At 44.6% G+C, this 20,912-nt stretch overlaps 1 protein-coding gene across 1 annotated transcript in view; it reads left to right on the plus strand.

The window, feature by feature from the left end:
* The first annotated feature begins 5,761 nt into the window (after positions 1-5,761).
* Positions 5,762-20,912, plus strand: part of PTPRH (protein tyrosine phosphatase receptor type H) — a 426,591-nt gene continuing 411,440 nt past the window's right edge. The window contains exon 1 of the mRNA XM_063942825.1: positions 5,762-6,003. Within this exon, the coding sequence (XP_063798895.1) occupies positions 5,953-6,003 (51 nt within the window). The 5' untranslated portion in view covers positions 5,762-5,952. The remainder of the gene's footprint in view (positions 6,004-20,912) is intronic.

The following is a 20,912-nucleotide window of genomic DNA, read 5'->3' on the forward strand; positions in this document are numbered from 1 at the left end:
ACTTTTTTTTTCCAGAAAACTTTATAAAAATGTTAAAACAGGTTAACTTCAATGCCAATTCTGGCCAGGATTCAGACACTGGGGGTCATTCCGAGTTGATCACTCGCTAGCTACTTTTAGCAGTCATGCAAACGCATAGTTGCCGCCCACGGGGGAGTGTATTTTCGCTTTGCAAGTGAGCGAACGCCTTTGCAGCCGAGCGCAGCAAAAACATTTTATGCAGTTTCAGAGTACTCAGCCCTTGTGATCACTTCAGTCTTGTTGGTGCCGGAATTGACATCAGACACCCGCCCTGCAAACTCCTGGACATGCCTGCGTTTTTCCAAACACTCCCAGAAAACGGTCAGTTGACACCCATAAACGCCCTCTTTCCGTCAATCACCTTGCGTTCGGCTGTGCGAATGAAATCTTAACTAAATCCATTGCCCAGCGGTGCATATGCATGCACAGTTTTGCCGTTTTTTTACCTGATAGCTGCACTGCGAAAATCGGCAGCGAGCAATCAACTCGGAATGACCCCACTGTACCATGAGAAAGAGTGCCTTTTTACGGGGACTATGCCAACAGAACAGAAATCAGGCATATCCCACACCTCAGTACAGTAGAGGCAAACACAGTGCAATTTTGCCTTGGGTGAAGAAGAACAACAGCAAATTTCCCAAAAGTGTTGAAAGGAACACAAGAAGTGCATTGATCACAACGATCAGTAGTCCGGGACAATGAGGTCACAAAGCTAACGCTGCAGTACTATTGACCTCAATAAAGTTCACTTGGAGCAAGAGAGTAGGATAAGGTCACCAGCAGATTTTTCCAACAGAACTTAAAAACCAGGTACAAAAAAAGAATCATAAATTAAAATAACATGGGTCGCCCAGTACAGAGGGTTGTGTACTCGGCATGTCCGAGTACATGACACTGGATGAGGTGCTTGATTGGGCTGAGGTGCTGGGCCCCCACCGAAAAAAATGACGTTTGCGGAGGAGGGTTTTCCGGCGCATGCTCCAGGGTAGGGGGGGGGGGGTATGGGAAGGTGGTAGGGGGCAAATTTGGGAGATGCCAACGGTCAGCTGGCACTATCTCACATGCCGACACCAGTGTTTAGCGCCTGGCACGTGAGCTAGCTTCATAGACTAACCGTTTCTGGATCATCTTTTGATCCTCAGTCAACAACCGCATCTCCGCTGCAATATAATTGCAGAATTGTTGATCCACGTCCGGGGCCTATGCAGAACTCCTCGGCACATTGAAAAACTGCTGGGAACAAGAGGGGGCGCTATATAGAGCAGAAGTGGCCTTCCTCGTCGTTCGCCTTGGTCTTGAAGGACGTGGCTGTGGGATTGCCTCCACCAACGGCACCTCCACTTCTGCCCCTTGGCCTGTGGTAGGCTCCTCCTCCAGCTCCGGGGTAAGTTCCTGCAATATAAGAAAAACAAAAATTAGGTCTATGTAAAAATTTGTGGGTGGCATACAAAACAAATGTGTGTGTACGTACCAGATCCAGACTCTCCTGGGCCTCCTCTTCAACTAGAACTGGAGACTCTGGATACAGATGGTCCCGTGACCTTATCCCCAAACATTAGTGCATGACACATTACGTTGCACCCCAGAAAAATATATATTAAAAAACCCTATCATTAGTGCATGACACATCACGTCGCACCGCACAAATGCCAAAAAAAAACAAAAAAAACATTTTACACAATAATGTGGCCTGACACTTTAGTCTGCACTCATCATGGACCCCATGCGCCCCCCTGTAGAGGAACAGTGTTAATTAGGGCCGTAGGGCATCCCCTCACAGCATGCCCCCCCTGCCCCATGTGCCTCCCAGTGGTGCAAGTAGAAAAAAATTCTTAGTGGTACTGTATGCGCACACAAAAGGCGCCCGGGTCATAGCCATTTAAAATGGGGGAGTGATACACATATACAGATACACATTGACCCCCAGTGCCAGATACATATTGTCCTCCCCGTGCCAGATACACATTGCTCTCCAGTGCTAGATACACATTGCCCCAACTGTGCCAGATACACATTGCCCCCACTATGCCAGAATCACACTGCCCCCACTGTGCCACAAACACACTGCCCCCACTGTGCCACAAACAAACTGCCCCCACCGTGCCACAAACACACTGGCCCCCACTGTGCCAGAAACACACTGCCCCCACCGTGCTAGATACACACTGCCCCCCACCATGCCAGAAACACATTGACCCCACCGTGCCAGATACACACTGCCCCCCACTGTGCCAGATACACACTGCCCCCCACTGTGCCAGAAACACACTGCCCACACCGTGCCAGAAACACACTGCCCCCCAGTGCCAGATACACATTGCCCCCACTGTTCCAGATACACATTGCCCCCAACGTTCCAGATACACATTGCCCCAACTGTACCAGAAACACATTGCCCGCACTGTGCCAAAAACACATTGCCCCCACTGTGCCAGGAACACACTGCCCCCACTGTGCCAGAAACACATTGCGCAAGATATACATTTTCCCCACTGTGCCATAAAAACACTACCCCCACTGTGCCAGAAACACATTGCGCAAGCAGGGCTGTTTCTAGTCAATTTGGCTCCCAGTGCGAGATTTAAAAATGTGCCCCCCCATGACATAAAAAAAATTGCCCAACACACACACACACCTAGATAAAAAAAAAAAACTTGCGCGCGCTCCCGGCAAGGGGGCCTGGCCTCATCTAAATGGGTGTGGCCTCATATAAATGGGCATGGCCTTGTCTGAAAAGACTACCTCACAATCCAGTTTTTGACCCTGCTCCAACAGATCACGACCACCACAGGAAAAAAAAATTCTACCATATTAAGCCCCACACAGTAATGCCCCCTGCACCATATTATGCCACACACTGCAATGCCCTTGATATATTAAATCCCCACACTACGGCAGGCAAGAGTCCCCATTTCACACATTACGGCAGGTGTCCCCATTTTACACATTGAGAGAGAGAGAGAATACTTACAGAGGCGATTACCGCTCTTCGGCCCGCCTCACCAGTCGCTCCTCGTGCCGGCCTTTCCCTCTTCCTAACTTGGATCCCCCTCTGTACTCCGCTGGGGGGGGGGGGGAGTTTCGCGGAGTGACGGGGTTGCGTCGTGACGTAACGACGCAACTGCGTCATTCCATGAAACTCTGCCCCCGAACGGGTTACTCTGGGAGAAATAGAAGGGGGAAGCAGGGAGCCACAGTTAGTGCCGCGGCGGGCGCCCAGTGCGGTTGCACTGCTCGCCTGCCCCAAGAAACGGCCCTGTGCGCAAGATACACATTGCCCCCACCGTTCCAGATACACATTGGCCCAACTATGCCAGAAACACATTGCCCCAACTGTGCCAGAAACACATTGCCCCCACTGTGCCAAAAACACATTGCCCCAACTGTGACAGACACACATTGCCCCCACTGTGCCAAAAACACATTGCCCCCACCTTGCCAGATACACATTGGCCCCACCGTGCCAGATATACATTGCCCCCACCGTGCCAGATACACACTGCCCCCACCATGCCAGATACACATTGCCCCCACCGTGCCAGATACACATTGCCCCCACCGTGCCAGATACACATTGCCCCCACCGTGCCAGATACACATTGCCCCCACCGTGCCAGATACACATTGACCCCACTGTACCAAATACACACTGCCCCCCACTGTGCCAGAAACACATTGCCCCCACTGTGCTAGATACACATTGCCCCCACCGTGCCAGATCTACATTGCCCTTACCGTGCCAGATACACATTGCCCCACCGTGCCAGAAATAAACTGCCCCCACCGTGCCAGATACACATTGCCCCCACCGTGCCAGATACACATTGCCCCCACCGTGCCAGATACACATTGACCCCACTGTGCCAAATACACACTGCCCCCCACTGTGCCAGAAACACACTGCCCCCACCGTGCCAAAAACACATTGCCCCCACTGTGCTAGATACACATTGCCCCCACCGTGCCAGATATACATTGCCCCCACTGTGCTAGATACACATTGCCCCCACCGTGCCAGATATACATTGCCCTTACCGTGCCAGATACACATTGCCCCACCGTGCCAGAAATAAACTGCCCCCACCGTGCCAGAAACACATTGCCCCCACTGTGCCAGAAACACACTGCCCCCGCTGTGCCAGAAACACATTGCCCCACAGTGCCAAATACATTTTGCCCAACACCGTGGCAGATACACACTGCCCCCCACTGTGCCAGAAACACACTGCCCCCACCGTGCCAAAAACACATTGCCCCCACTGTGCTAGATACACATTGCCCCCACTGTACCAGAAACACACTGCCCCCACCGTGCCTGAAACACATTGCCCCCACCGTGCCATATACACATTACCCCCACCGTGCCAGATACACATTGCCCCACCGTGCCAGAAACAAACTGCCCCCACCGTGCCAGAAACACACTGCCCCCACTGTGCCAGAAACACATTGCCCCACCGTGCCAGAAACACACTGCCCCCACCGTGCCAAAAACACATTGCCCCCACTGTGCTAGATACACATTGCCCCCACTGTACCAGAAACACATTGCCCCCACCGTGCCTGAAACACATTGCCCCCACCGTGCCATATACACATTACCCCCACCGTGCCAGATACACATTGCCCCACCGTGCCAGAAACAAACTGCCCCCACCGTGCCAGAAACACACTGCCCCCACTGTGCCAGAAACACATTGCCCCACCGTGCCAGAAACACATTGCCCCCACCGTGCCAGAAACACATTGCCCCCACCGTGCCAGAAACACATTGCCCCCACCGTGCCAGAAACACATTGCCCCCACTGTGCCAGAAACACATTGCCCCACAGTGCCAAATACATTTTGCCCAACAGTGCTTCCCCCTCCCCCTCCACTGCTGCTCACCACTGCTGGCACTCACTGTTTTTATAGAAGTTTGCTGCTGCCCACCGCTGCATGTGTTGCTCATACAGCCTCCGTGCAGTGAATGAAGAAAATGGATGGCGGGGAGTGACTGGGATGACGCAGATCGGTATCGCAAGCTACTGGAAACACTTGCGATATGAACTAGATAGTACACCGATCTAGCAAGGATTGACTTGCCTGCACAATCTATCTAGGCTTGCGATACCGACCTGGCAGGACCGCGCATCGGGATCGAATTGGGATCACAAGCAGCATTACACCTTGCGATTTGCACTAACTTTTCTTTCGATTTGACTATATAGTCAAAATCGAAAGAAAAAATCTTACCGTGTGTATACACCTTAAGTCTTTGATACAGTAGCACCTGCCTGCAGTCTTCTTTAATAAAAAAATAAAAGGGGAAAATCCCTACCCCTTAATGAATGGTCCTCTTAGGCTCTTGAAAGAATATCCCCCCTGACAGAACTTAAAAGGTTAATTCTGGAAATGTTAAAGTTTTATCATCACTAAACTTTACGTTAGAAGCTTTTTTTTTCTTCAGTTTTAGATAATGTGCATTTGTGCATGACAGAGACCGTGAGACGCAGTGATGAGAGAGTGTGAGAAAAACACCTGCTTAGAAAGCACGCAGGGTCACACACACCTTGAGTTTCTCCAGCATTTTCTTTGAATTAAGGGAAGACACTATTTGTACACCAGCTCTGTGTCATACCAGAGCACTGTCAGTAACACAACTTCCTACTGTACCCAGGGTGGTGGCCATTCACAGCAGAAGAAAAGGTTAAAGTCCTGCCTTGAATAGAGGAGGGGAAATGTTTGAGAGCTGCTGCCACTAGTGATTTGTGTCTCTCACTTCCCTATTGCTGCACAAGTACAGTGCAAAGACCTAACCAGCCCCAGCTTCTCTGTAGCAAGTTACTAACAATGAGAGAGTGACCAGAGGGGACTTTGTGGAACCCTATTCTCAGCAGCAGATTCCCCTTGGGCCAGTGCCTTGTGTTACATGTAACAAGTGCTTCATCAATGTGTCACTACATCTCTCCTGGGCGATGCAAGCCAGTGTTTCTGTTACTGGTAAGTCAGCATTACTCTACCATACCATTATTAATACTATGGGGTAGGCAACCTGTCACCAACCTGTAGCTAATGTGGAACTGTAGACACGTGCTGGGGCTTGTAGTTCCACAACAGTTGCTGAGCGACAGGTTGTCTGAGACTGGCCTATGACATCTGAACAGTTATAGAATGTACTGCCTGAAGCAAGTGACACATCTGTGCAGGATAATCTGCTCTTTTTAGTTGTTTAAATATATAAAATTGTTTAAATAATTGTTGGTTGTAGACTGCTGTACGAGTGTACGGCTCTTTCTATGAAATCCCTGTTCTGTATTTTTGTAGTTTCAAGTTTTTTTCTGTTCCTCTTCTTTGTACCCTACTCATCCTTACCAAAGTATATGATTTGTTTTGTTTTAATTTGTTTATTATTATTATTATTATTATTATTTCAATGGGGTCTTTGTTTGTTCTGCCTGATAATGTGGCGCATTGTAACTGGAAAGGTAGCCATTGCAAAACTTGAGTTTCATGCATGCAAATAAGAGGGTGTTGACCTCATTTGAATATTCAGCTAATGATTATAATAATAGTGTAGCTATGTGTTGTGAAATGTAGGCTAATGGAACATCCAATTATGCTCCAATTTTCTTTTTCTTTTTGATTAATGTGAAATGAATACTTTAAATAACATATATTACTTAGAAATGTGACAATGGTTGAGAACCAGATAAAAATATATTGTTATTGCAATGATAATTTAGTTAGCTAGTAGCTATTATAGAAAAAACGTATTAAAAATGTTTTGGGTATTCAATTCTCCGCAGCTGGTATGTTCAGCTGTGCACCTTATTGTGGAATACAGTACACCAGCATCACCCCTGGGGGTGCAAGGCAGAATTGGTGGTGTTCGTGAACTACTGAAATTCAGGCCATTCTAACGGCATGTTGCTAACATTGCCAGAAATGACAGCAAATGCCGCTTTTTGTGTCATCTTTTAGATATCAGTGGGAATTAAGTGCCATTCAGTAATGTGTATATTTATTATATACACCCAGTGCCATTTTTCTGGACAAATAGGTTCAGGAATGCCAGGTCTGTTGGTGGAGCTATTAAAATATATATCATTTAGAACAGAGGGCACTCAAAAGAGACTTTAAAATGAAACTTGTGGAAAATACATTTTGGCCCAGGACAGGTTCAGGATCACTGGTACTAATTATGTCATAGATAATGAAAGGTTCAGTAACAGTGTTCCTGCTGAAAACTAGCACTGTGGTATATACAGATACCGTAAAGCAGCTTTGTTCCAACACAGTAGGTAATTCCAAGTTGATCGCAGCAGGATTTTTGATAGCAACTGGGGAAAACCATGGCCCTCATTCCGAGTTGATCGCTCGCAAGGCGAATTTAGCAGAGTTGCTCAGGCTAAGCCTACGCCTACTGGGAGTGTATCTTAGCTTCTTAAAATTGCGACCGATGTATTCGCAATATTGCGATTACAAACTACTTAGCAGTTTCAGAGTAGCTTCAGACTTACTCGGCATCTGCGATCAGTTCAGTGCTTGTCGTTCCTGGTTTGACGTCATAAACACACCCAGCGTTCGCCCAGACACTCCCCCATTTCTCCGGCCACTCCTGCGTTTTTTCCGGAAACGGTAGCGTTTTTATCCACACGCCCCGAAAACGCCGTGTTTCCGCCCAGTAACACCCATTTCCTGTCAATCACACTACGATCGCCGGAGCGAAGAAAAAGCCGTGAGTAAAAATACTATCTTCATTGTAAAATTACTTGGCGCAGTCGCAGTGCGATTATTGCGCATGCGTACTAAGCGGAATTTCACTGCGATGCGATGAAAATTACAGAGCGAACGACTCGGAATGAGGGCCCATGTGCACTGCAGGGGAGGCAGATATAACATGTGCAGAAAGAGTTAGATTTGGGTGGGTTATTTTATTTCTGTGCAGGGTAAATACTGGCTGCTTTATTTTTACACTGCAAATTAGATTGCAGATTGAACACACCACACCCAAATCTAACTCTCTCTGCACATGTTATATCTGCCTCCCCTGCAGTGCACATGGTTTTGCCCAGTTGCTATCAAAAATCCTGCTGCGATCAACTTGGAATTACCCCCACAGTGTTTACCAGAGTGTCAGATTAAGGTTTGTTGGGCACCTATCAATAAAATTGCCAATAAGATACACTGGTGATATTATTAGAGTATAATATGTAAATACACCTAGCACCACAATTGTGTTAAACGCACTGTAGTACCCCCAGTTCACAGTGTACTAGACAGAAACCATTGTTCAAACACGCCACTGTGCCCCCCACACTGGTGATGAAGGTATGCGTGGGATCCCCCTATGTGTGCGAGCACCCTGGCTGCCCTATAGTAAATCCTACACTGTATTGATCTGTAAATCCTAGCTTGTTATGAAAGTTGTCATTGACTTCAGCTATATCTGGAGGGCCACAGGTGGTCTAAGGGCCAAATTACACTAGTGATTTTCAGTCATTCGATTGAGAGGGATTAATTGATTACCTACAATTGGCATTTTACAGCAGTCTCATTGGTGTGTGGTGATCTACATATGGGATTTCTAGTTGTCATTTAGCATAATTATTGACTGCGTGATATTGCAATTTAATCACGGCACACAAACTTTATTGTGATTCAACTTCTTCCCTGATTATTATGGGAGGGGGATTGCACATTTTACCTGTGTAATTACATTTCAGCGATATATGACACGGCGCAGTGTTTTCTGGGTGACTAAGCTAATGACATTTAATCGCAGAGACTAAAACTCACATGTGTAATTTATGCCTGAAGCAGTTAGCAAGGGTGTAACTGCTGTAAGTACAGGTAATGCAGATGTCCTGAAGGACTACAAACACCACGTTCTGTCAGTGTTAAATAGCTATGGAGCTCCCTTGTATCTTGTCCATGAGGGAGAAAATACTCTGTTCCTGGACTTTCCTGGTAATGTATGATTGCCATCACCTGTGGTGAAACACCTTTCTTATCAATTAACTAGCTCACCACAGGTAATGGCAATCATACATTACCAGGAAAGTCCAGGAACAGAGCATTTTCTCCCTCATGGAGAGGGTCAGGTAGGCAAGTATGAACTACAGTAGAATATTGTACAGCTGTAACATTGCAGTTCTGCAAAACAATGCACCATTGATGAACTTTATTTTGAGCAAAATTTGCCCCAATTTCACTCACCTATATATGTATCTGAACCATACTTGCCTACCTGACCCTCTCCATGAGGGAGAACATGCTCTGTTCCTGGACTTTCCTGGTAATGTATGATTGCCATCACCTGTGGTGAGCTAGTTAATTGATAAGAAAGGTGTTTCACCACAGGTGATGGCAATCATACATGTAGAGGGTCAGGTAGGCAAGTATGAATTAGTGTTATCATACAGTGTCAGCCATGTAAATCCACCAGGGTTTAGTTACAACAGTTCATATGCATGTGTACGTAATAAAGCCTCAGGCAGATCACATGGTCTAGGTCAGCTGTGCAGCATGTTTGGTGCTACTGTATATATTGTTTCTTTGGTCAACCTACAGTATATGATCTGTTCATTGTTATAATGTATTGCACCGTGATATATTGGGCATATAAATACAGGATTTCTTTCTTTCTATGCCTTGTTAATTCTCTTCACATGCTCTGTCTTTTCCATTACAATCTATTGTACTCGTAATGCATGATTGATAATATATTATTGCTTTGGTACTCAGTGCGACACTCACCGCTTCACTGAGCCAGTCTCTGGATGATAAGTTTGTGCTGGAGTGGACCCTACAAATCTTTTCTCCAGTGGGGCTACTGCCGGTGGCGGCCCTTTGATAGCTGGGGAGGGGACATACAGTATGTACCGGAGTAACACCTTTTTCACTGGAGAAACTTTTTTTGTTCCATTCCAGCCTTTGAGGCTTTGATACTATTTATAAAATATGTCTGATAACATTGATTAAGAATTGCATTTTTTCAGCTTTGAAGCATGTGTGCTATGCTGTGGTGGGTAATGATATTCATACCTGTGTCATTGTAAATAATGTGTGATAATCTTTGTAACCTTAAAAGATATATAAATAGGTACCTTCTGAAGTAAAAAACTGGAATTTCCGGTATGTAGAGAGGTGCAACCAGACAGCAAGGCTAGAAGTACAAAAGAGGGATGACAGTGAAAGGGAGAGAAAGAATGACAAATCCATTGTTTACTCCAGTATAAAGGCCACTTGTTATGTCACAATCCATACATACAGATTCCTAAGACTATTAATCTCCACGCACACAACATGTGCTGCGGAGCTCCACCGGCTCTCCCTGCCGTGGGAGAGAGGCCATTGATAATCATGAAGTTTATTGTCCCTTCCTGGAAGCCCAAGTCTTGTTCTAAGATCACTGCATAAATCTTACACACATTTAAGTCCTAAAGCTGCTTAAAGCCTGATAGAATCTGGAGAGATCACATTTGTAGGAAAGGACTGGTATGACTGGAAGGCGCACCTGTATGGTACTAGATACATGCATACATCAATGTTCCAGATAGGGGGCCTAATCCAGAGGTGGATACAAACGGCCAATTGTTTTCCACTACTGTGCATGCGTCACACTGCGCACGTGTCCTGCGAAAGTCTTTCGACAACGGTTGCAGTGTGGACACTGTGATTGACAGACTGTGACTGTTTGGGGGGCTAACGTGGGGTGTGGTGACTTAAATGCAGGTGTGTCACAGTCACTACCGTTTTGGGGGCATGTCTATACGTGTTTGTGGAAAAATAAAATCAGTGAAAATGAAAATATATTGAGATAACTAAGAAAAAATAGTGTTAATTTCCATCATATGGGTCCTTATACTCAGGCATGTTGGTGGTTGCAATTATGGGTGCCTAAAATCTTTCCACTAGACAAAACATGGGGCCTATTCATTTAAGAGGCGAGTGGATGAAGGTGTTATTTATTTTTATATATATATATATATATATATATATATATATATAATTTTTTTTAATGGATGATGGTTTTATGACCTAGGGAGCATAGTAACAATGTAATTTTTAATGTTGTTAGTCTGTTTTCTGATATAATCTGGGGATAAAGGTGTTATGTTCAATTCTCAAGTCTAATAATTTATCTTTAATTCTAACCATCTCAGGTTCTTGTAAACATAACACCTTCATCTACTCACTACTTCAATTATTAGATATGTCTATTTTGGTAATTGTTTCTTTTTATTTCATACGTAATGAGCTGCTCTTCTGAATGTAATTTTACTTTTTGGTGCGATTTAACAATTGAATATTTGTAGTGGAACTAAAAACCCATATTTGACCTTCAGTTCCACTAATAAGTATAATTCTAAAACTATTTTTTATTTTATTTTAAAATGAGTGAATAATAAAAAAAAAATCTTTATCCTGAAAATGCATAGGGAAACCATTACCACTGGCAGCGTGGTCAGTATTTGCTAGTAGTGTTATTTATTTGCTAGTAGTGACGCTTTTCATGTATTGAACATGTCCAGCACAGTGTCAGCAAAAACTCTGCTTCTGCTTGCAACATATCTCTTCACCTATTAATAATGATGCCTCTTATTGTAGAAGATATGGATAAAAAACGCTGACTCCTTTTTGCAGGGTGGTGTTATATGTAGACATATTATAGCATGTACAGTACATATCCTGATTATAGTATTTATAAACTTTGTATACTAATAAAATACATATAGCCTACTGCAAACCTTCCAACTTGTGTAAACAGGACTACTGAGTGCCTAAAAAGGGCGGAGCCTAGCGACAAATCTGGTCCAGTGGAGAATGTCACAAGTCCAGCAATAGTTAAAATAAACGCTTTATCGCATTAGCAGTCCAGGTGGTCATTGCAGCAATGTGCTTAACGCGTTTTGCTGGACAAAGGTCACCCACCTTCATCAGATTTCTGCAACTTTTGGATACCTAATGGATAATTCCTACAGCCCTTCTATATCTTCAATATAATTGCTAAAAGACGCTCTCCACCAATCTGGTAATACCATTGCTGCTAACACTGGACCTTTATTAGACAGACTAATGGAGAGAGACCTAATGTAGATTAAATGATGTGTTAAGGAACTGGGATAGTGGCTTGATATTAACATTTATATTGTTATTTTATGGCACATATCAGAGACATATTTTTATTATTTGTGCATATGTTGTTGTTTTTCCTACCTTAAACCATCCATCAGTATATTGTAATTGTTAACTATTTGTTTACAGTACTGGTTATTTCTATCTTAGGCCTGTGGCTAAATTGATTTTTGCCACTGATTGTTGATGGTTTTGCCATAGATGGCAGAGGTCCGATAGTTCTCTGACATCGATGGCAGAGAATGAGACAATGGTTTGTCTTATAATTTGCATTCCTCCTGATTGGATGCGTCCTTCATAGCTCCTTCATCCTTTCATCATTGGCCTACTCTTGCCATGTAGCACAAGGAGGGTGTTCATCAATAGTATGAACTATTAATGGGTTCCTATCGATGGCCACTTGCAATTGATAAGTAACCATTGGATGGCCATCCCCAGATCTGCATATTGGGTGCAATTGGCACAAGTCTGTTTGACAGAAGCCCCACATCATTAAGCTGTGCTGTTGGGAGACCCTGCTCCATCTACTGTCTACAAAAGTAACTCTGGAGTAGAAAATGAAAAGTTCAATGAAAAGGCTCTGCTTGCATATATCACAAGTTAAACCCTGCAGTGTAAGGAACATATTTTATTGTAGTGTGAGTTGTAAAATGATCCCACCCACAACACATTCTTCACAATACTAAGTAACCATAATAAAAGTATAACATGCTGTTAGAGATGTATTATGTGTTATGCTGGGTACACATTGATGTGTGTACCCAGCGATGGCTCGATGTGATGGCATGATACATCACAAGGTCCATACACACTGCACAATGCATTGTTGCCTGCCGCATATAAAATGCATGCCATTATTCCCTGGGTAGTCCCATTGGGCATGCATCATGCCCGACAGGACGACCTGGGGAGCACACGATCATGGGTACACACTGAGCGATGTGGTCAATAGATTGTTCTAATCCGCATCACTATATCATCCCATTAATCACCTAATGTGTTTCCGGCATAAGCGTGTGGTTTGCTTCAGCACCTGCCATTAATTACAGATCTGTCCCTTCTCATCCTGCATATAGTCACCTGACGCATGTGTACACATGGCAGCAGTAATTGTATGCTGCTTGCCGTGGATAGTCTCAGTGTATGACCACTCCCATTGCTTTCAATTGGAGCAGATGCACACACAAGTTCCCACAGATAGTCGTGAGTCATTTGCACAATGAGGGGGGACAAATATGTACGTTTGGAGTGCAGTAGACAAATCATCTTGATATATTTTTTTCTTTTATAGAAATTTAATCATACTGTGGGGGATGTACTAATCCTTGGTGAGTGTTAAAGTGGAGAGAGATAAAGTACCAGCCAATCAACTCCTGACTGCTATGTTACAGACTGTGGGCGGAATGTGCTATAGAAGAAAAGCAGTAAAAACTCTGTTTTCAGGGTTTTTACTGCATTTCCAAATGTACTAAAGCCCCGAAGCTGGGTCTCCTATGCGGAGAGTAACCCTATAGAAGCCTACGGGCTTCATTCCGCGTTGCACTGTGTGAGGGATCGAATCAGATCCCTCTCAGCATGCCCCAGGGCCGCCGCGTCCTTCTGTGCATGCGCAGACAAACTCCCAAGGCCAATACCCATAAGTCCAGTGACCGGTGCACATCGCGAAGGACAGCTCTTACTGAAGAGATGTCCTTCACAGTACTGAGCGCACATGTTAGTACAAATGCGATTTAGTATGGTTGCGATATCTGGCGGGATGTAGACTGCAAGGTTAGTACATCCCGCCCTGTGTTTGAAAATTTCAGGTGCTGATTGGTTGGTACTTTATCTCTCTCCACTTTATCACTTTCCAAGGCTTAATACATCTCTCCCTGTGTCTTTCCTTGTTTGTCGGTGTGGTGTGGAATTTTTGTAAAAAACTCTTTGTGATCCCTTCTCATGTACCTCTGCGTTGGCTCATTTAATCCAACTTGTGTCAGGTTTTATGGCTGTTTTATTGATCGTATACTTGGTGACTGTCCCACCTTCAAAACCCTGTGTGCAGGTGAGCTTCAAACCAAGAAGCATATCTCAAGTTTAATCGTAATGTAATACCAATGCAGTGTTTATTAATCTGAGTGATAGGACTTGCAGAAAAAGGTGACACAGGCTGCAAGCTTAAATGTATTGATCAAAATATGAAAAATAAATAAATCAATAAATGATAGATAGATAGATAGATAGATAGATAGATAGATAGATAGATAGACATACATACAATGCAAGAAAATGATGTTTGGGGCAGAGGCGTTTCTAGAGAGGAGGAGACCCGTGTGCAGACTCTGGGTGGGATTCAAATGATATATCACGCCCAATTTCCTTTCTAAAATGATCTCCGTTATTGCACATATAGTGATCAGGTTTAGCTGTGTAAAGGGTTGGGTACCCCCTACTCCGTGGGTAGCGAGCTGAAATAGTGATACCACGCCCCTGAGGGCAGAAACAGAATGGGTGTGGAAAGGGGTGAAAAGAATTGAATCCCGCCCTCTGTGTGTGGGCCCCCTCCTCTCCTGTAGCTGTTTGACAGAAGCCCCACATCATTAAGCTGTGCTGTTGGGAGACCCTGCTCCATCTACTGTCTACAAAAGTAACTCTGGAGTAGAAAATGAAAAGTTCAATGAAAAGGCTCTGCTTGCATATATCACAAGTTAAACCCTGCAGTGTAAGGAACATATTTTATTGTAGTGTGAGTTGTAAAATGATCCCACCCACAACACATTCTTCACAATACTAAGTAACCATAATAAAAGTATAACATGCTGTTAGAGATGTATTATGTGTTATGCTGGGTACACATTGATGTGTGTACCCAGCGATGGCTCGATGTGATGGCATGATACATCACAAGGTCCATACACACTGCACAATGCATTGTTGCCTGCCGCATATAAAATGCATGCCATTATTCCCTGGGTAGTCCCATTGGGCATGCATCATGCCCGACAGGACGACCTGGGGAGCACACGATCATGGGTACACACTGAGCGATGTGGTCAATAGATTGTTCTAATCCGCATCACTATATCATCCCATTAATCACCTAATGTGTTTCCGGCATAAGCGTGTGGTTTGCTTCAGCACCTGCCATTAATTACAGATCTGTCCCTTCTCATCCTGCATATAGTCACCTGACGCATGTGTACACATGGCAGCAGTAATTGTATGCTGCTTGCCGTGGATAGTCTCAGTGTATGACCACTCCCATTGCTTTCAATTGGAGCAGATGCACACACAAGTTCCCACAGATAGTCGTGAGTCATTTGCACAATGAGGGGGGACAAATATGTACGTTTGGAGTGCAGTAGACAAATCATCTTGATATATTTTTTTCTTTTATAGAAATTTAATCATACTGTGGGGGATGTACTAATCCTTGGTGAGTGTTAAAGTGGAGAGAGATAAAGTACCAGCCAATCAACTCCTGACTGCTATGTTACAGACTGTGGGCGGAATGTGCTATAGAAGAAAAGCAGTAAAAACTCTGTTTTCAGGGTTTTTACTGCATTTCCAAATGTACTAAAGCCCCGAAGCTGGGTCTCCTATGCGGAGAGTAACCCTATAGAAGCCTACGGGCTTCATTCCGCGTTGCACTGTGTGAGGGATCGAATCAGATCCCTCTCAGCATGCCCCAGGGCCGCCGCGTCCTTCTGTGCATGCGCAGACAAACTCCCAAGGCCAATACCCATAAGTCCAGTGACCGGTGCACATCGCGAAGGACAGCTCTTACTGAAGAGATGTCCTTCACAGTACTGAGCGCACATGTTAGTACAAATGCGATTTAGTATGGTTGCGATATCTGGCGGGATGTAGACTGCAAGGTTAGTACATCCCGCCCTGTGTTTGAAAATTTCAGGAGCTGATTGGTTGGTACTTTATCTCTCTCCACTTTATCACTTTCCAAGGCTTAATACATCTCTCCCTGTGTCTTTCCTTGTTTGTCGGTGTGGTGTGGAATTTTTGTAAAAAACTCTTTGTGATCCCTTCTCATGTACCTCTGCGTTGGCTCATTTAATCCAACTTGTGTCAGGTTTTATGGCTGTTTTATTGATCGTATACTTGGTGACTGTCCCACCTTCAAAACCCTGTGTGCAGGTGAGCTTCAAACCAAGAAGCATATCTCAAGTTTAATCGTAATGTAATACCAATGCAGTGTTTATTAATCTGAGTGATAGGACTTGCAGAAAAAGGTGACACAGGCTGCAAGCTTAAATGTATTGATCAAAATATGAAAAATAAATAAATCAATGATAGATAGATAGATAGATAGATAGATAGATAGATAGATAGATAGATAGATAGATAGATAGATAGATAGACAGACATACATACAATGCAAGAAAATGATGTTTGGGGCAGAGGCATTTCTAGAGAGGAGGAGACCCGTGTGCAGACTCTGGGTGGGATTCAAATGATATATCACGCCCAATTTCCTTTCTAAAATGATCTCCGTTATTGCACATATAGTGATCAGGTTTAGCTGTGTAAAGGGTTGGGTACCCCCTACTCCGTGGGTAGCGAGCTGAAATAGTGATACCACGCCCCTGAGGGCAGAAACAGAATGGGTGTCAAAGGGGTGAAAAGAATTGAATCCCGCCCTCTGTGTGTGGGCCCCCTCCTCTCCTGTAGCCGTCACCGCCGCTGTTAGCGCTCGCAGCACTGAGACTCTGGCACAGTGGCAGAGTGTACAGCGCATGCGCAAGACTCTGAAAAAATGGACACCGCGCCATTTTTTCGGAGTCCTGTGCATGCGCTGTAGACTCTGGCACTAGTGCTCAGTGCGCTAGCAGCGGCGGTGACGGCTACAGGAGAGGAGGGGGCCCACACACAGTCACCGATGGATGCCAGAAAGGTGAGTATAGAAGAAATGCGTGCAGTGTGTGTGGTGTGGGCCCCCTCTGGACCCAGGTGCCCGTGTGACCCGCACTCACTGCGCCCATTATAGATACGCCAGTGGTTTGGTGGAAGTGTGCAGGACATGTGAAAATGATGGTAATAGTATTTTGCTCATCATTGTATAATGTTCTAGTGTTGTGTAACATACAGTATATAAGTATTTTAAAATTGTTTCATACAAGCATAGTGTCCAGGCACTGAGTACATCCCAGTATCTCCCATTGACATCTCTCTTTTAAATCATATTTGCTAACTCTGGGAGGCCCATGGAAAGGAAGGTTCAGGTAGGTGAGGAGGGGTCATTGCCCACTGTATTTGCATTACGTCCAGAGCAATTTGCATAATCGTGGCCCTGGGCCCTGCCCCTCCCACTTCAGTAACAGGATATGGGATTGTTACCCACTTTGCCTGGAGACTCTCCCTCAAATATGGGGGTCCCCCGGTTATTCTGGGAGACTGGGCAAGTAAGCTTTGTTTTTAAATGCTCAACTTTCATGGCTGGGATTTAGCGCAGGTTTGTCCACAATGAGTTTATACAAAAAAAAGTAAACACCTGCTCATCATTTTAATACACCCAATTAACTTGAAAGTATTTAAACAGCAAACAAGCTCCATACAATGCAGGCAATGGAGCAAGAACATACTGTGCAGTATAAAAGTTTCTTTGAAATACTGACAAAAGTAGTGATTTATAAATAGCACTCTACAAAAGCCTTTGCAGAAAACAGCTGAAATCCACTATACATGAAGCTATCATACCTGCCCCACATTACAAAACATTTACTGTACATCTTCTTTTAAAGGGGAAGTAAATGGGGCTGAAGGATTATTTCCTTAGGAACATTATTTTACTACAAACAAATGATGTGGCTTTCCCAATTTTATCCTTTCTCCCTCCGCAATATGACATTGCCTTTCTAAGATAAACACGGTCCGCTTCTTTCCAGAGAATTTGCAGAAGCTGATCTGTTTCAACCAATCCTAATTTTCACGATGCACCAGTTTCTCATCTACTGTACCTCTGGTTACGGGCTCAGATCTAAGGGCCTAATTCAGACCTGATTGTTGTGCTGCAAATTACACTGTCCTGCGATCAGATAGTCGCCGCCCAGGGGGAGTGAAAATTTGCCCCATACAAGTGTGTGATTGCATGTGTACGCTGTGTGAAAATTTCCCTCAGTCAGCGGACAGCTGCAAAACCGTTTCACACTCACCATCGAATGATTTTCCCATTCTGTGCAGTGTGTGCGGTCTGTGCGTAGCTCAATACTTACTCCTTCAGTGCGAAGGAATCAGGCTGATCGGGGCCAGAGCTGATGTCACACACCCTCCCTGAAAACGCTTGGGAATGCCTGCATTTTTCCAGACACTCTTTGAAAACGGGCGGTTACCACCCACAAACGTCCTCTTCCTATCAATCACCTTGTGAACAGCCGTGCTATCAAAATCACCATCACACTATCCTGTCGCTGTTTGGCGACGCACGTGCGCATTGCGGTGCATACGCCTGTGCAGTAGTTCGATAATTGCCCGCTGTGCGAAAATGCACAGCAGCGATCAGGTCTGAATCGAGCCCTAAGACTGATAGGAAAATTAACATAACAGAATATTTCTAAGTTTACATGTTAGTAGATATCAATTGCACTGGTGAATCAGGAGTGAACAGCGAAGGCCTCAGGGTCTATACTTTGCAATGTTTAGAAATAAACATGTCCTCTAATTGAGAAGGATTATATGACCGTGTGATATTGATATACACGATGAGTATAATTTATGTGTTACTCATAATAATATTATAGTAACAAGAAGGCAAGATTCATCCTGTCTATTCTTAAAGCATCTATCTAAATCAGTGGTAGAGAGTGCTGTGAGATGGCTGGAACTGCTGCCCGATGTCTACAAATACTGTAGTGCAGAATATTTATATTGTTGTGGAAATCGCTATTATTGGTTTTGGAATAAACAGCTTTAACGTGTTTGCTGCCTAGCATACTGTATGCCTCTACTGTGAGACCATTACATCACCCATAATAATTTCTCGGGGAACGTTGAATCATGGCGGTCTTCATTATTATGCCTTTAACAGATTGGATTATAAAAATGTTTTGCATTTTAAATACAACAATAGCTACTGAGTTATATAGCAACAAGAATATGAATACACATGCAGAATAAAAATATTTAGATTGTCTCGTTACTCAGTATTGAAAATAGGCACAGTTCTAGGCACTGACATTTCCAGGGACTAATCCTTAAAATATAGAAATGTCCAGGCTTGGACTGGCCCACAGGGGTACCAGGGGAACCACCGGTGGGCCCTACTGCCTGGGGCCCCACCTCCTGCTCTAAGGATCAGGTTCCAGACTGCGCACTTGAATTATACATTATACATATGTTACCTTATACTGGACTATGGTGTATTTTCTACAGTGCATTGCTGTTATTAATCTGATACATTATCATGCAGCTGAATTTACTTATATATTTATGAAAGGTCCCAGAAGTTGCACTCTCTAATGGTTAGTCAAACCAATGAGGCAGCAGGCCACACCCCCTCTGCAGACTGGTCACACCCCTAACATGGGCCTCAACCACTGCATTCCCCTGGTGGGCCCTACAAGCCCCAGTCCGACACTGGAACTGTCCCAGGCAATTAGGAACATTTTGTAAGTATGTCCAGGTAGGTTTTTGCCAGGAGCTCTGATTGGACAGCTGACAGCCGGACAGCGAGTCACTACTGTATCAGTGATTGCATTTCAGTATTCTTTCTCCCTCTGCCTATGTTAATATTATTACTGCTTTATTGCTGGGATTCATGTGGATAAATTTAAGTCTACTGTTTTTGTACTATATACCTATCTGCGTTATCCAAAGATTACATCACTTATCATTATCACTGTGCCAAAGTACAATTGGCAGCTGTATCATTACTAAATATTTGGCTAGAAAGTGAAAGCAGTTTAAGCAGCCTTAAAATAGCTGACTATTGTTCACTAACAGGAACGCCTTGCCTATACTCAGTGTACACTGGCTGGGTCCTAGGTGCAGGTTGGCCTGTTTATGGTCCATCTGTTGTGCCAGTGAGTAATAGACAAGGTTGCCTCATAGTGATTAATCGATCTTATTTTGAACTGCAGTTAAACTGTGTTTATAGGAGCCAGCTCTGTGGGTGTTCTGGGTGTTTGAGAACCCCCAATATTGGTGCTGCCACTATCCATGTCTATGCATGGCATTTTATAGTCTTTTGCAGGTACATCTCCAATCCCCAATCATTTAGCGCAGTTGGCTCCAATGACTGTATTCACCTTCGAGTAACTCAGTACCAGATAAAGGGGGTCATTCCGAGTTGATCGCTAGCTGCCGTTGTTCGCTGCGTAGCGATCAGTTAAAAAAATGGCAAAACTGCGCATGCATATGCACCGCAATGCGCATGCGCAGCGTACGGGTACAAAGAGCATTGTGGTTTTGCACAGGTTCTAGCGACGCTTACAGTCGCACAGCCGATCGCAAGGAGATTGACAAAAAGTGGGAGTATCTGGGTGTCAACTGACCGTTTTCTGGGAGTGTTTGGAAAAACGCAGGCGTGGCCGGGCGTTTGATGGGCGGGTATCTGACGTTATTACCGTGTCATTCGTCGCAGCAATCATCGCACATAATAAGTAGCTACAGGGTTGGTCTTGTTTTGCACAAAATGTGTTTGCTGCCACTCGGCTGCACAGGCGTTCGCACTCCTGCAAAGCAAAAATACACTCCCCCGTGGGCGGCGACTATGCGTTTGCACGGCTGCTAAAAGTAGCTAGCGAGCAATCAACTCGGAATGAGGGCCAAAGTACAAT

This window comes from Pseudophryne corroboree, chromosome 10, assembly GCF_028390025.1.
Source record: "Pseudophryne corroboree isolate aPseCor3 chromosome 10, aPseCor3.hap2, whole genome shotgun sequence".
NCBI classification, from domain to species: domain Eukaryota; kingdom Metazoa; phylum Chordata; class Amphibia; order Anura; family Myobatrachidae; genus Pseudophryne; species Pseudophryne corroboree.